This window comes from Arvicola amphibius, chromosome 1 (assembly GCF_903992535.2).
Source record: "Arvicola amphibius chromosome 1, mArvAmp1.2, whole genome shotgun sequence".
Taxonomy (NCBI): Eukaryota; Metazoa; Chordata; class Mammalia; order Rodentia; family Cricetidae; genus Arvicola; species Arvicola amphibius.
In genome coordinates this window covers 91,288,355-91,305,513 of record NC_052047.1, presented here as the reverse complement: position 1 = coordinate 91,305,513, position 17,159 = coordinate 91,288,355, and the positions used below count along the sequence as shown (strand labels likewise).

The window sequence follows — 17,159 nt, the reverse complement described above, 5'->3', positions numbered from 1 at the left end:
CCGTTTTGTGACAGGGTTTCTCTGTGTAGTTTCATCTGTTCTGGAACTCACTCTTTAGAGCAGGCTAGCCTTGAACTCAGAGGTCTGCCTTCCTGGGCCTCTCACGTACTTAAGAAGGTCCTAGAATCAATATGCTGCACTGATACCAAAGAATGACTAAAGTTTATTACCTGCCCCTAAAAAAGCAGAATATCCATTCTAGAAAACATTTTTTCTTTTAAGAAAGCAAACTCCCATAACATGATGAAAGAACCAACCTCTGCATGTTCATCCCTCTCATCTATCAGTCTTCTCAGACGTGATGCCATATTCTTCAAGAGTGCTTCTGTATCTTCCTGAGACATAGCTGTCACCTCCATCCATTGCAGGTCAAACACATTTTCCTGATTATGAGTTACCTTTAGAGAGGCAATCAAACAATCAAGGAATGGCTAATAATTAAATGTTGATTTCAGTTTAGTACAAAATCAGCTCAATTATAAAAGCAGAAAGAAGTAGATTTGAAATAAATGACAAAACTAAACATTTTAACTGAAAAAATAAACTCTCATCTGGGCTCTGAAATTAGGAGAAAAAGATGACATGAAATAGTCATCTGAGAATATTTTAAGTACAACCAGTTTACACAATTTTAGAATTCTCTCCCAACATGCAAAATTTAATATATAACCTAATTCTACAAAAGACATTGTAAGATTTATAGCTCATGAGTAAATAGTTACAGAAGTGGAAGCTTTTAAAATAAATTTTAATTAAAAATTACATTAACATCTATAATTTGACATGGTACATTATGCCTCAGATTTGTTTTAGATGAATATTTTAAAATAACCAATGTATTTGTGTAAATCAAATAACAGCTCAATAAAAATGATCATTCATTTAAGAAAAAGACACACAGACTAAGTTTATTATCTTTACACCTATCACTCATTGTGTGCTACCTAATGAAAACAATCTTCATTCAACATCCTCATGTCCTCATGGAGAAGAGAAAGTAAATGTGTGGCAAGTATGTACCATACATAACACAAGTCACTAGTGGATTATCTATCTCTAAAGAAAGTAAATATACATAAAAGTAAGGCTGATTTATATTTGATCTTTAATTGTTCTTGTTTATCTTGTAACCAAGTATTTGGGGAGATATTATTAAAAACATACTGCAAACTTCATAAAAACACATTAAATATACATATATATATGTATGTATATATATATATATATGTAGTTACCTCTTGAATATGTGCGGCGACTGCTGCTTTTGTATCAAAATCTAAACCTTGAATTCTTTCAATAAATTCTTCCTTTTTCTGACACTGAAAAAAATGAAGTGGGTACCATTCAGACTCTGTATTGTCCTTTAAATGCTACCTATAAGCACCAAGCTTTACAATATTTCAACAGTACAGTGAGGGTTTTGTTCTACATTTAAACAACCTCTGATATACTTACCTAATAAAGATACAATAATTTTGAAATATTTAAGAGCCAGACTCTGAACTCTACAGTTTTACACTGGAAAGTTCTGAAGTAGGAACATATTACACAGCACATCTGAGGTCAGGATATTATTATGCTAACTTAACAAACAGAGAAGTAAAGAATCAAGAACTTGTTTCAGAGAGAACAAGTGACTGCCAAAAACCACAGTGAGTCAGTGGCAGAATTCGGAATACTGCCAAACTCTCAGTCAGTCCCTGACTGTCACCAAACAACACCGCCTTTCTTCTTGGGGGAAAAAATTCGGCAATTTTTACGTCAAGCTTACAATTTATTCTCATATTCAGCCTATTAATCTTAATAAAAGAAACTAACTCTGATGGCCCAGGTCAACATTTATAAAGTAATACAATAAATATCTGGTTTGTTTCTACTGTAACAAAGAAACCAGGGGCAAAATTTAATAATTATAAAAACACTTGTAACCAACTAGGAACAAGGCAGCAATTCCTTGTTATCAACTCTTTAAAGTTTTATTTCTGCTAAAAACATAAAATATAAACATAATCTTTTCCCAATAAGGATTAAATAACAACAAACATCTTCATCTCTGTTTCTGTCTACATCCCGTATATTGAAATTCAGCTGTGGATACAACTGTATTCCTGCAGTTACCAAATGAGAGGTGCATACAAATAGACAGCACTGCCTTGTGCCAAGCTAAGATGCATCTCCTGGGCCAATTACAGAGCCAGAGAAGACAATAAACCCTAAAGAAGAAAAACTGGCTCTTTGATCAGTAAAAAACTTACAAAGCTCTGATTCAAGTTAGTTAAGTTGCTAATGCTCTATTTTGGTCATTACACAATCTCAACATAACTCTACACTTTCATCCAGATTTCTATATCCCAGTAAAAACTAAAATATTGTTACAATATAAAAATGTTTTAAAGTAAACTACTGGAAAGCACAATTCCTAGGTCTGATTAGGAACTGAGGAGTTTTGGAGGAAATGGAATAGAGATCAACAGGCTTAAAAAAACTGACTTTTTTGGTCTAGGAAATATTAAACAGGTCTGTAAGAACAACTAAGAATTAACTGTATATTCACAGTGTATGTAAACTAGCTTTTCAGAAACAATCCCAACCTTTTAATTCAACATTTCTGTAATTACTGACTTATAAATAGTTTTTTTGGCAATCAGAACATAAAATGGCAGGGTTATTATGAAATGTAATAAATAAAATTTATTCAAAGTACCCCAATTCCACTGTCTTATGATTTTGTTACAGTTTTAAAAAGAAACAGACATTTCCTTTTATAAGCCCTGCAAGCCTGTTTCTTCACTAGCACTACCTTGAGAAGCTCACCATTTATACAGTGTAACATTCACAAAGAAAAGTATTTTTTTAAAGAAATGTAGTATATATAGTAGCTGTAAATAAGTAAAAATAGTGTTTCCAACTAAAGACCTGATGACCCAATTAGAAGAGCAGAAACATCAGACACTATATTTATCTTACTATTTAATCAGTTGTTAGGCAAACAATCATGTACAACACATTACAGAAATGTAATGACTTAATTTATATATGAATACTGCCCCCATAGCGATTACTAGGGTTAGAAAGGGTGTTAAGAAGATGATGATGGTGGGAATGGATTAGACCAGAGAATTGATACAAATATAGAGATAAATGGATAGGATGATAACTTATGTCATATATAGTACAGTAGGATTATTATGGGGAACAACAATTAACTGAGTACTTCAAAATCTTCAGTATAGACAATTGTGTATGCCTTTAAAACAAAGAAATAATGTCTTGAGGTCCTGATCTGATCATTACCTACCGTGTGTGTGTGTGTGTGTGTGTGTGTGTGTGTGTACAGTCACACTTATCCACATACATATTTAATTGCTACATTTAAATTAAATATTGTATCTCCAAAGTCAGCACTAAGAGTCAATACAAACTAGAATATAAAATATATGTAAATAAATTACATACATGTATGTGAAATATTACCAGTGAACTTGTTTATTTATAAAAATCTCATTTCATAGGCTGGGGATGTAGCTAAATTGGGAAAGTGCTTGCCTAGCACACATGAATACAAGGTTCAATTCCAAGCACTGTAAACATTGGGTATAGTGGTACATGCCTGCAATCCCAGCATTGGAAGATGGAAGTAGAAGAATCAGAAATTTAAGGAAAAACAGAGCTACACAAGTTTAGGGCTAGTCTGAGATACATGAAACCCTGTCTCAGAAAAAAAAAAAAGGAAAATCAAGCCCTAAAACAAGAATATTTCATTCTATGAAGAGCTAGGATAAGTATAGATTAAAATAATTTATTAATAAACTAAAAAGTTAGATTACTGAATCTACTTTTAAAAAGCAATTACTAGTTTTAAACATTTTACATTGGATTGGATTTTTGTATATTGTATACAAATTTTGTGTATTGATACAGATTTGAGATTAATTTTGTAGAACATGCTATACATACATTTCTACTTTTGTTCAACTTATTAACTTGTTACAACTTATTTAACAATGTAATGCAGGTTAGTCACCTAGATAACTGAACTTGTAGTCACATCAGATATGTTTTCAAGGTCAAATAAAGATATATTTTAGAGAGACAGGTCATCTTCAAATACTTCAGAGATCTACAGAATATGGTATTTAAGAATGTTTTAATAACATATGTACTTTTTTGTTTAATGATAATGAGACATGTATGCTCCTGGCAGCACAAGTCTACTTGAGAAAAATAATGGGCATCAAAGAAACTCTACATGGAATTTCCTTTTTTTGTGGCAAAAATAAGCCACTGGGCAAGAAAATGTCCTTATCTCTACTGCTGACAGTATGTTGTCCTAATTGGACAAACAAGACACAAAAGAAAGTGACTGTCAAACATTGTAAAGACAAGACAAGACAGCCCTTAAGAACATCCTGCTTCACAAGAAAAGTCTGTCAAATATGGTAGGCCTGTAGGCCGAAGACGGATACCCCCAAAATGCAGAGGAACTTTGGGTGACTGTCCAGGCAGCCAGCTGTTTCTGTAATTTCACATTTTTTGGAAGTTGCTTGCTCATACTTCTTACTTACTCAGTTAATATTATTTCCTTCTTGGGTCTCTGAAGGAGTTGAAGTTACAGTTTTCTTTGTTTACCCAATACAGAAAGCAAGTTATGATAGAAAGTAAATTCAGTACAAGACTTTGAACTCACCAAGATAAGAAAGACATGGAGTATTTTCTCTGAATTTGTCAAATGCAAATGAACTAGACATTGTTGATGTATTTACTGCCTGTATATATTGTGTATAGTTATTGTATTTATTGTATATAGTTTTTCTTACATTAGTTAAAGTCTTCTTTTTATTTTAGAAAAGGGGAAATATAGTGGTATATTATTTGTATTTTAATAAATAAAGCTTGCCGTAAGAACAGAACGCGAAACAGCCACACTAGTCAGCCATACAGGCCAGGCAGTTGTGGCACACACCTTTAATATCAGCAGCCTTGCTAGTTAGCCATAGAGGCTGGGGCAGTGGTGGTGCACACCTTTAATTCCAGCACTTGAGAGGAATAAAAGGCGGAAAGAGACAGGTACTAACTCTCTTTCAGTCTGAAGATTTCCTAGAGGTAAGACCTCTCTAGTAGCTTGCCTGCTTTGCTTTTCTGATCTTCAGGTTGAACCCTAATATCTATCTCTGGGTTTTTGTTAATCATGCAACAATTATTCTCTTAAAAAGTACTGGGCTTCAGATATAGCTCAGTGGGTAAAACATCTGCCAGACAAGTGTGATAGCCTGCGATAGGAACGCCTGGATGTTGTGTGCAACTTTAATCCTAGGGCTCTTACAAAGATTGGGCAGAGACAGAAGAACTCCCAACAGTTAATATTGACACAAACATCTATAAAGGAGCAATAAAACAGAGTATTATTTGTAAGGAAAGTGCTTGCTGGGTGTGAAACTGTAATTCCAATGATAGGAGGCAGAGACGGGAGGATCCCTGGGACTTGGTGGCCAGCAAGTAGCACTGAATCAGGGAGTTCTAGGTTCAGTGAGACACCCTATCTCAAGAAATAAAGTGACTTAGCTGGGCAGTGGTGGTGCACGCCTTTAATCCCAGTATTTGGGAGGCAGAGGCAGGTGGATCTCTGTGAGTTTGAGGCCAGCCTGGTCTACAAGAGCTAGCTCCAGGACAGGATCCAAAGCTACAGAGAAGCCCTGTCCTGTCCTCGGAAAAAACAAAATAAAAAATAAACCAATAAATGAAGAAATAAGGTGACTGACATGATACTGACCTCTGGCCTCCACATGTCTACATGCATACATGTACAGTAATGTACATAAACAAATACCATACACAAAACATTTCCCACAAATTCTATATTTTTAGATTTATTTATTTTTATGTGGAGGGGCATTTGCTTGCATATATACCTGCATACCGTGTATGTGCCTGGTACCCACAGAGGCCAGAAGGAGGTGTTGGAGTCCATGAGACTAGAGTTGTAGCCAGCTATGTGCTACCACATGTGTGCTGGGAAACAAACCTGAGTCCTCTGAAAGAGTAGTCAGTGCTCTCAAACTATTGCTTCAACCCCCAATCCTCTCTTCACTGTTAGTCCCTCTTCTCTTCTCTTTTGAGCATAAGCTTGTACAAGCAAACTAAGAGATGTATGGGCGATGCCTCTGAAGAAGCATAAAGATCTGAGTCATTAGAAGCATCTAAATAGGAAAAACTTAACTAAAAGCTTTTAATACATGACATTAATGCTATAGCTAACTTCTGAAATAAAAGAAATGTTCTCATACATAATTTCATTTTAAGATGATATACTTAAAATTATCAAGTCTTTCAGAAAACTAGATAGAAGCTCAAGGACAGTTTATAAGAATGAAAATACGAAGAAACACATTAACTTACCTGAACTGCACAACCCAGTAAGAGTAAAAGCAACTTTTTCACTTCTTCTGTGCCTTGTTCTGAAATAAAAACACAAATGAATATAGAATTTAGCTTTGTTTCAACTCTTTCAGACAGTGGAACCATCAACTTTAAGAGTCAATCACCAAAACTTGACCAAAAGACGAATTTTGTAAATAAATGGTGTAATTTAAACATGTGGTTTCTGTGTGAATAATATGGGGTCAGCAGAAGACATGGCAAGGATACTCCTTCCTTCTAATTGGAGCCTGTCCTGTCCTGGAACTAGCTCTTGTGGACCAGGCTGACCTAGAACTCAAAGATCTGCCTGCCTCTGCTTCCCGAGTGTTGGGACTAAAGGTGCGCGCCACCACCACCCGGCTAGGATACCCCTTCTAAAGAGTTACAGTGTAGATAAAGAAGCTTTAAGCTAAGTATGCTAACTGCACCTACACATTTTCTCTAAATTGTATTTACCAACCCTCTAGATTATGCTGATATAAGAACATACCAGAGTTGCTTGGGTCTGCCCCTCTTTAGTAGTTTTTAGTAAAATATAAACATTATGGTTCATCTACCTACACAATTTAAATATATTTCTCACTGCACAGGTTCCTAAGGATCAGAACCTTAAATGACATCACAGTGAGTCTAATAGAATAAGCTGGGTGTGGTAGTCCACACCTATAACCCCAGCTCTCCAGAGACTGGAGAAGGAGAACTACATGAGCTACCATGGGCTACACAGTGAGGTCCAAGCTAGTCTGAGTCTACAGTGTGAGATCCTATTTCACAATAATAAATTTTAAGAAAAGAAAGATCTGTATGTTAAAAACTGGATAAAAGTTATCAGTTTATAACAGAACGATCTTTGTTAACATGCATTCAATTAAGATTGTCTTAAAATATTTGGCTGAACATAACCACAAACATAAAATTCAGAAAGATTTTCACTATCAGGTTAACTTACCTGTGATGAATTTCAAATCTTCATATTAGAGACTTTATATTATTTTGCATGAAGCTAATTTTTTCTAGACTTACTAGGTAATTTTAACAATCAGTACATACTCTTCGGTTGTAACTTTGGCTACAAGTTGCTTTCCTTCCCCTCCTCAATTCCTTAGTGAACCACTTCCACCACCATAAACAGATCTCATGTGTGCAGTCCTTCTTGAACATGTCACCAGAGTCCCAACTCTAACTCTGACAATTTTAAGAATAATTAACACTTTGTTTTTACATGCCTTAGTATTTTGTACATATCTCTGTCACATGAATTATATGATCTCACATTCATCTTTGGATCTTTCACCAAACCATAAGGTTTTCTAGCACATGAACCATTTCTACCCTATGACTTGTAGTTAGTTACTAAATACATATGAAATAAAAAACAATCCCATTCTGCATGCTAATCTTCCTATTTACTTGGATAACCATACATCCTAGTATATCTCTAAAGATTATCTAGGTTAAAAAAAGATTATCTAGGTAACTGAATTCCTAACTGAGTTTATTACTAATGAATTTAATTGGTAGTTTCCTCTATAAAAAACAGCTGCTTACATACTGCCTTCTATTTGGATTTTATTTCTTGTTTCAACTGGGCAAGGGTTCAAGTAAAAGAGGACATATTCAATTTGAATATCATGCAGCCTGCAAGGATTAAGTCCTTTCCTGATATGTTTCATAGCTACTAGGTAATTGTTCAAACATTAAATTCTAGGGTGGATGGGTACAGCAACTGTCTGGTGTATACAAGGCCCTAGGAGCATGTTCCAGAAACAGCAAAATAAAAATAAAAATAAAATGTTAGTAAAGGAGTATGAGCTTTTAAGTGTAATAATTTAAATAATCTAAAAAACTGCCTTTCATCCTTCCACTAAAGCTGTTTAATATAAATTAAAATGTTTACTAGTAAAACTTTCAATGTAAAGGCTGGAATGCCTTTTATGATTATAAAAATGAACTAGCAAACAAACAAGAAAATCCAGAGCACCAACAATTTTGGCAATAGTAAATAGGAATTTAAGTATAAAACTTAAAAATAAGTTTCAACATTATTTGTTTTCTAACATGACTGCTTAGACTGAGATAATAAAAACCATAATACATCACCAAAATACCAGCTTAATATGGCAGAGAAGACTACTGATTTAGTGTTGACGTGTATCTCACCAACAACTTAAATATTGTGAGCTTCTTTTCTCTTTACAAACAGAAATATCATTCCCAACTTTTCCTACTGATGTTGTGGAAAAACCTACTGAGAATGGAGATAAATAATCAAGCCCTTGGTAAACATTACCAGTGTTACAAAAACATAAGGCATTATTATCCCATTATAGCAACTTAAAACTTACCAGAAAAGGGATTTTTGCCAATGATTAAGACATTTGGCAATGACATCATAATCAACTGCTGCAAAGTCTCCTGTAAAATGATATTCAGCAGTTAGTAATTACATGGCTAATGCTGACTATGTAAGCACTCACCACATTATCATTTAGGATTTGTACACACTTCTGTGGGCATGCTACATTGAAAACAAACATGCAAAGGGTCTCTCATGTCTTAAGTTTTGCACCTTATGAATTAAATAAGTTATGACAGACTTAAATGATCAAGCATGGTGGCTCATATCTATAAGTCTCTCACCTGTGAGGCTGAAAAAGGAGTTCTTTTTACAAGTTTGAGATCAGCCTGGCTTAAATATTGAGTCTGAGATAGCCTCAGCTAATGAATGAAACCCTATCTCAAAATATAAAGTAAATAACTTAAAAGGGAAAAACCTCAATTTATTTTGATTTTTAGATTTTTTTCATTGATGCAAAATGAAGACTATCACTTTAAGTTTTTAAAAACATAAATATTTATTTTAAAGCAATGGCTACTTTTTTCTTTTAAGTTTTTTGAGATGGCGTTTCTCTGAATAACAGCCCTGGCTGTCTTGGAACTCACTCTGTAGATCAGGCTGGCCTCGAAATCACAGAGATCTGCCTGCCTCTGCTTGCTTAGTGCTGGTATCAACATTGAGTGTCAAGCCACCACCACCCGGCAGCAATCACTATTTTGTCTATATCATACTTCATGAAAATAACCTTCCTCTGAATACAGAACTTTTAAATTCATCCTCATAAATAAAGCTTATGGGAAAAAGTTTTATCTTAAAGACTTTACAGATAAATAATAAAAACTTATTTTTGAAGAACACGAGTCAATATTGATAATCAGAAACATTAATCCATTGACTTGCCATGTGACACTCTGTATCAGTCAACTGTTACAAGCAAAACTGTCCAAACGGGTGATAATCTTTAGCATGGTCCACAACTCTTGTTTCTTCATTCTCTTCTCTGTAACCTACCCTCCCATTCTATTGTTCCCTACTTCTCCCAAGTCACTGTGCCCACAATGAGAAGATGACATCATGTTCCCTCATCACCATAGTCAGCAGTGACCTCATGCAAATACACCCTGACATTTACACCATGAGTCTGCTTATATTTTGATATAATTGCTAAATTTACTATCATGTAAAATTAACATACAATATGAATGCTTAGTAAAGTGTACCATGTAGCAATGTAGTCTGAACTTCAGGCTTATGTTTATAACAACTTTTGTTAGGAAGAATAGAAAGTGAAACAAAAGTACAAAATCATTAAATTGTAGAAACTGTTTCTTGAAATTAATATGAAAATTTTCACTTTACAGTGTTAATTTAATTCTGATAATAGTTATATGGAATAGAAAAACAGTTAAAAATTACACAATTTTAAAGCACACAATGGAAGAAAGAAAGCATCTTCAACAAATGGTGCTGGCATAACTGGATGTCAACCTGTAGAAGAATGAAAGTAGATCCATATCTATCACCATGCACAAAACTCAAGTCCAAATGGATTAAAGACCTCAATATTAATCTGAACACACTGAACCTGTTAGAGGAGAAAATGGGAAGTACTCTACAACATTTGGGCACAGGAGACCGCTTCCTACGTATAGCCCCAGCAGCACAGACTTTAAGGGCAACATTGAATAAATGGGACCTCCTGAAGCTGAGCAGCTTCTGTAAAGCAAAGGACACTGTCACTAAGACACAAAGGCACCCTACTGACTGGGAAAAGATCTTCACCAACCCCGCAACAGACAAAGGTCTGGTCTCCAAAATATATAAGGAACTCAAGAGACTAGATTTTAAAATGCTAATTAACCCAATTAAAAAATGGGGCACTGAACTGAACAGAGAATTCTCAACCGAAGAAGTTCGAATGGCCAAAAGACACTTAAGGGCATGCTCAACCTCCTTAACAATCAGGGAAATGCAAATCAAAACAACTTTGAGATACCATCTTACACCTGTCAGATTGGCTAAAATCAAAAACACCAGTGTTAGCCTTTGCTGGAGAGGATGTGGAGTAAGGGGTACACTCATCCATTGCTGGTGGGAATGCAAACTTGTGAAATCGCTTTGGAAAGCAGTGTGGAGGTTTCTCAGGAAATTTGGGATCAACCTACCCCAGGACCCAGCAATCCCACTCTTGGGAATTTACCCAAGAGATGCCCAATCATATTACAAAAGCATTTGTTCAACTATGTTTATAGCAGCATTATTTGTAATAGCCAGATCCTGGAAACAACCTAGATGCCCTTCAGTGGAAGAATGGACGAAGAAAGTGTGGAATATATACATATTAGAGTACTACTCGGTGGTAAAAAACAATGACATCTTGAATTTTGCATGCAAATGGATGGAAATAGAAAACACCATCCTGAGTGAGGTAACCCAGGCCCAAAAAGATGAACATGGGATGTACTCACTCATAAGTGGTTTCTAGCCATAAATAAAGGACATCGAGCCTAATATTCGTAAAAAATCCTAGAGAAGCTATATAAGAAGGTTAATCCAAAGAAAAACATATAGTTATCCTTCTGGATATTGGAAGTAGACAAGATTGCCGGACAAAAAATGGGAACTTGGGGGTGGGGTGGGATGGGGGGATGGGGAGAGAAAAGTGTGAAGTGGAGGATGGGAAGAGCTTGGGGGAATAGGATGGTTGGGATATAGGAAGGGTGGATATGGGAACAAGGAATTATATATCTTAATTAAGGGAGCCATTCTAGGGTTGGCAGAGACTTGACTCTAGAGGGGTTCCCAGGTGTCCAGGAAGATGCCCCCAGCTAGTTCCTTGGGCAGCTGAGGAGAGGGAGCCGGAAAAGGCCAGATCTTATAGCCATACTGATGAATTTCTTGCATATCACCATAGAACCTCCACCTGGCGATGGATTAAGAAAATGACTGAGCCCCACATAGGAGCACCGGACTGAGCTCCCAAGGTCCTGATGAGGAGCAGAAGGAGGGATAACATGAACAAGGAAGTCAGGACCATGAGGAGTGCGTTTACCCATTGAGACGGTGGGACAGATCTAACGGGAGACCACCAAGTCCAGTTGGAATGGGACTGATGGAACAGGGGACCAAACCAGACTCTCTGAATGTGGCTGATGGTGGAGGAGGACTGAGAAACCAAGGACAACGGCGATGAGCTTGAACTCTACAGCATGGATGGGCTCATTGTGAGCCTTGTCAGTTGGGTTGCTCACCTCCTGGACTTAGGGGGAGCTGGGAGGACCTTGGACTTAACATAGTGAAGGGAACCCTGATGGCTCTTTGGCTTGGAGAGGGGTGGAGTGGGGGTATGGGTGGAAGGGAGGGGAGGGAAGGGGGAAGAGGAGGGGAGGAGATGGAAATTTTCAATAAAAAAATGAGAAAAAAATTACACAATTTTTTAAAAAGAAAATTATTTTTTAGTTGATTCTTATTGAGCTCTACATTTTTCTCTGTTCCCCTCCCTGCCTCTTCCCTCCCCCTTCAACCCTCTCCCAAGGTCCCCATGCTCTCAATTTACTCAGGAGATCTTGTTAAAAGAAAATTAATTTCTAGTTGGTTACCCTAGGATATTTTAGATCTTAGATTTGTTTTCATAAACCATCCATCCTTTTCCCTAATCTAGTCTTACAAGTATTTTCAAACATATACAACATACAAGCTGCAATGGTGTCACATGCCTGCGACCCCAGAACTTGAGGTCAGAGGAGCGCTGCAACTTGAAGGCCAACCTGGCCTACACTGAGAGTTCCAAGCTAGGAGTGGTGATGTATACCTTTAACTCAGCACTCAGCAGAGGCAGGCAGAGCAATGAGCTCAAAGCATACCTGGTCTACATAAAGAGATCCAGGAAAGCCAAGGTTACATAGAGACCAAGTCTCAAAACAAAACAAAACAAAAACAAAACAAAATAATCCCCCCCCAAACAAACCCCCAAAGCAAGATATAAAAGTATTACCATAATTAAACCTTTATTGTGTTATTCCCAGGCCCGTAGAGTTTCATCTAATTCTAAAGATTGTCATATCAAGGTATTAAAGAAACCGGAGCAAGGATATGGAAATGAACACAAGATAAACATGACTTTACTAAGAGGATCATAAAACAGAGCAAGGACAGCATATAAATGAACTAGATAAGATAATTTTGATTTGATATACGCAAAAAGGTAAAAACTGCAATATACCTAAAAGAGAAATATTTTAGAAAATTGGAGCATTTGTTCAACAAATACTGAAAGCTCACTATTTGTCATATATTATTCTAAGCAATCACCAGCTCTGGGGAGCATACAGTTTAGTAAGAGTAAACAAAATAATAAACACATACTTTAGGTCGTCAGTGCTACAGATAAAAATAAAACAAGAAGGGCCAGAGAGATGGCTCAGAGGTTGATGTGCTCTTCATTCAGAGGACCTGAGTTTAGATCCCAGCACCACTTCAGGTACCTCACAACTACCTCTAACTATGCAAGGGTTTCCCTATTCTGGCTACACAAAGGTCTGCACAATGTGGCACTCACATACAAATAAATAAAAATTTAAAATATAAGAAAATAGAGCAGGAATGAAAAGTATTAGTAGGCATGGTGGTGGCGGCACACGCCTTTAATCCCAGCACTCAGGAGGCAGAATTAGGTGGATCTCTGTGAGTTCGAGGCCAACCTGGTGTACAGGATGGAGTTCAAAGCTACTGAGAAACCCTGTCTCCAAAAAAAACGGTGAAGAGTATTTAAATGTGAGAATGTTGAAATTTTTGAAGACATGCAAGTCCTCAAATATAGAAAATATGAGCATTTCTAAGGCTATTAGAAGTAAAATTTCACTGGAAAAAAGACTCAATTCTAGCAAAAAGACAGTCCAAATGAGTAAGAGAAATACAAAAATTAAAAAAAAACCTGAAAATCATTATATTAATAAATATACTGCATGCATCTCAAAGGATATAGAAAGTAACTTCATCCCTAATATCTTTAGTTGGTACTATTAAATTTTATATAAAAATGTTAGCTTATTTTTATCTATACACAAAGTGTATCAACTAAAGTTCATATACCTTTTCAAGACTATAAGAAAGATGTTTTAACTGACTATCAGGTATAAACAGTAGTTATATTTGGAAGATAATGTGAAGCACCAGAGTTTGAGGGGAAGATAGCAGGCCAGCACCGAACAAGGAATCCACTACTTCACTCTCAAAACATCTAAAGTTCCTGAGAAGTGAGCTAGTAAGAAAGTGCTATCTTGGGGAAGCAGGAACCTCGACTGAGAAAACACCTCTATCAGATTGACCTAAAAAAATAAAAAGGAAACCAAAAACAAATGAATGAAAATAAAACATGCCCCACCCATAGGATGCAACAGTAGCTGCCCTAAGGCGGATGTAGTTAGCTCTTACAGAGGACCCGAGTTGGATCCCCACTACCCAAAGCTCCAGAAGATTTGATGGGTATAGGCCAGTCTGTGGCATTTTTATATTTTTGGTTGTGAGCCTAGCCTTTAATGGCTGAGCCATCTCTCCAGCTCCTGTGACATTAAAAAAAATACTATTAATGATGGATGTGAGAGGACTTAGGTCACCATAGACAGTGCCACCTTTGGGCAAGTAGTCTTGGGCTGAACCCACTATGTAGAAAACTAGGCTGGCCTCGAACTCAGAGATCTACCTGCCTCCCAAGTGCTGGGATTTAAAGGTGTATACCAGCACCACTCAGCATGGAGGTTTCTTAAAAAGCTGAACAGAATTACCATATAACCCAGCTATAGCATCGTAGCATATATAGATATATACCCAAAGGATCCTATATCTTACTATCATCCATGTTCACTGCTGCTTTATTCGAGATAGTGAGGAAAGGGGCCAACCCAGATGCTGTCAGCAGATGTTATACATGTACACATGGAGTTTTAATCAGTCACAGGTAAGAATATTTATATTTCAAGGTAAAAAACAGATGGAAATTATGTTAAGTGATATAATCCATGCTCCAGAAGAGAAATAAGAAATGTCCCCATAATACTCAGGCATTTTGTGCTGTATGGGAAGGTTTAGGAGGTGCAACCTTGCTGAAGAAAGTATGTCACTTGGGGTAGGTTTTAAAACCCTACTTCCAGCTGGGTGACGGCGCGTACCTTTAATTCCAGCAGTAAGGAGGCAGAGGCAGGAGGATCTCTGTTATTGAGAGGCCAGCCTGGTCTACAAGAACTAGTTCCAGGACAGGCTCCACAGCTACAGAAAAACCCCATCTCAAAAAAACTAAATAAATGAATAAATAAATAAATAAAAAATCCTACTTCCAGTTGGCTCTGTTTTGTGCATGCAGTAATAGATATGATTTCTCAGCTTCCTGCTCTGTTGTCATCCCTGTGGCATACTGCCATGCTTTCCAATCATGAAGGACTGTTATCTTTCTGGAAGCATAAGATAAAATAAACTTCTTCTTTAACTTGTCTTAGTGATGATATTTTATCACAGCAACTATCCTAGTTAGGATTATTATTACTATGATGAGAACACCATGACAAAAAGCAAGATAGAGAGAAAAGGCTTTATTTGGCTTATACTTCCACAACAAAGGCTATCACTGGAGGAATTCAGGGCAAGAACTCAAGCAGGGCAGGATCTTAGAGGCAGGGGCTGATGCAGGGGCCATGGAGAAATGGTGCATATTGACTTACTCCCTATAGCTTGCTCAGTCTATTTTCTTAAGAACCCAGGTCCACCAGTCTAAGGGTGTCCCCACCCACAAAGGACTGTCCCCATAAAATCACTAATTACATACAGTTCCTCATGTTGTGGTGACTCTCAATGATAAAATTATTCGTTGCTACTTCATAATTGTAATTTTGCTACTGTTATGAATCATAATGTAAATATCTGATATATAGGATATCACCCACAGGTTGAGAACCACTGCCATACAGGCTTGCCTGTAGCCCTATCTTATGGAGGGAGTTTCTCAACTGAGTTTTTTCTTTCAGATGACTATAACTTGTGTCAAGTTGACATAAAACTAGCCAGCACAGCTCAGAAAAGTAACTGATATACCACATTACTCCAGTCAAAATGGCTATCATCAGAAAACTGAATGACAAGTGCTGGAGAGGATGTGTAGAGAAGGGAACCCTTAGTTATTGATTATGGGACTGATGCAAATATTACAGGGTACCAAGAGAACTCAAAACAGAACTACCATATGATTCAACTATGTGATGCTGGGGTATATATCCAAAGGATTCTATATCCTAACATATATACTTGGATCCATGTTTACTGCTATGTTATTCACAACAGCCAGAAAATGGCATCTAGATTTCTATCAAATGATGAAGAGATAATGCAAACATGGTACATATACACAATGGAATTTTATTTATTCATAAAGAAAAATGGAATTAAGGAATCTAAAGGAAAATGGATGAAATAGCAAAAGGTTATATTTAAGGGATATAACCTAGGCCCATGAAGACAAATACTACATGTCCTCTCTCATGTGGATCCTAGCTTCTAATTATTATATATGTGTATTTATATGGGAATAAGTGCAATAGAAGCCTGGAAAGTAAAAAGAAGTACATGGGGGGGGGGGGTTTGGATGGGGTTAGCTGGTAAGTAGAAGACATGTGATATAATAGTGAAAGGGGTAAAGCTGGGTTAGAAAGGTTTAAGCTAGGAATAAGGTCTGGAGATGGAGAAGATGGTCAACCAAAACTTACGAGAAAGCAGTAAGAAAATCTACTGCTTAATTAGCTAATTTTAAAATAAAATTTTGAGAGATGACCCAAAATAAGTAAACTGAGAGATGAAAAGGGGGACATTACGAGAGAAATAAAATACAGATTATTAGAGAAGACTGAAAATTTATATTCTGACAAACTGCAAAATCTAGGGAAAAAAAGGATACATTTCTTGGCACTGATGATCTACTAAAATTAAACCAAGAGGAGGTATAAAAAACATAAGTAGACCTATACCAAGAATTAATACTGAAAAAGTAATAGTTGTCTTTGTTTTTATTTTTTAAGCTTAGTGCATGGTCACTGTTGAATGTTACTAGATCATTAAAGAACAAATTATTTCATAAAATAGAAAAGGAAGGAGTGTTTCCATTAGCATAGCAATAAAGGCCATTAGGAAAAAAACTACTTCTAATCAAGAAAGTACAACCTCTGGTCTATGTGGAGACCCCTAAAAAAGCAGGTTCATCATAAGCCATGCTGAAGAGATAGGTGGAATAACTAACCCTTTTACCTTCTCAGAATTCATGCCCCCTAATGTGCAGTCTCTTAAAGAACACAACCAATTTTTTAATTGGGTTAATTGGCATTTTACCGTCTAGTCTCTTGAGTTCCTTATATATTTTAGAGAT

At 36.4% G+C, this 17,159-nt stretch overlaps 1 protein-coding gene across 6 annotated transcripts in view; it reads right to left on the bottom strand.

Annotated features, from left to right (window-relative positions):
* The window catches only part of Ccdc88a (coiled-coil domain containing 88A), a 156,471-nt gene that overhangs the window by 83,412 nt on the left and 55,900 nt on the right, over window positions 1-17,159 (bottom strand). For all 6 annotated transcript variants that reach the window (XR_005286720.1, XM_038341121.1, XM_038341122.1 and 3 more), the window contains exons 4-7: window positions 8,763-8,832; window positions 6,397-6,455; window positions 1,236-1,319; window positions 258-398 (exon numbers count right to left, since the gene is read on the bottom strand). Coding sequence is in view for 5 of the 6 variants with exons in the window: in XM_038341121.1 (XP_038197049.1) it covers window positions 258-398; window positions 1,236-1,319; window positions 6,397-6,455; window positions 8,763-8,832 (354 nt within the window). In the remaining variant the exon portion in view is untranslated. The remainder of the gene's footprint in view (window positions 1-257; window positions 399-1,235; window positions 1,320-6,396; window positions 6,456-8,762; window positions 8,833-17,159) is intronic.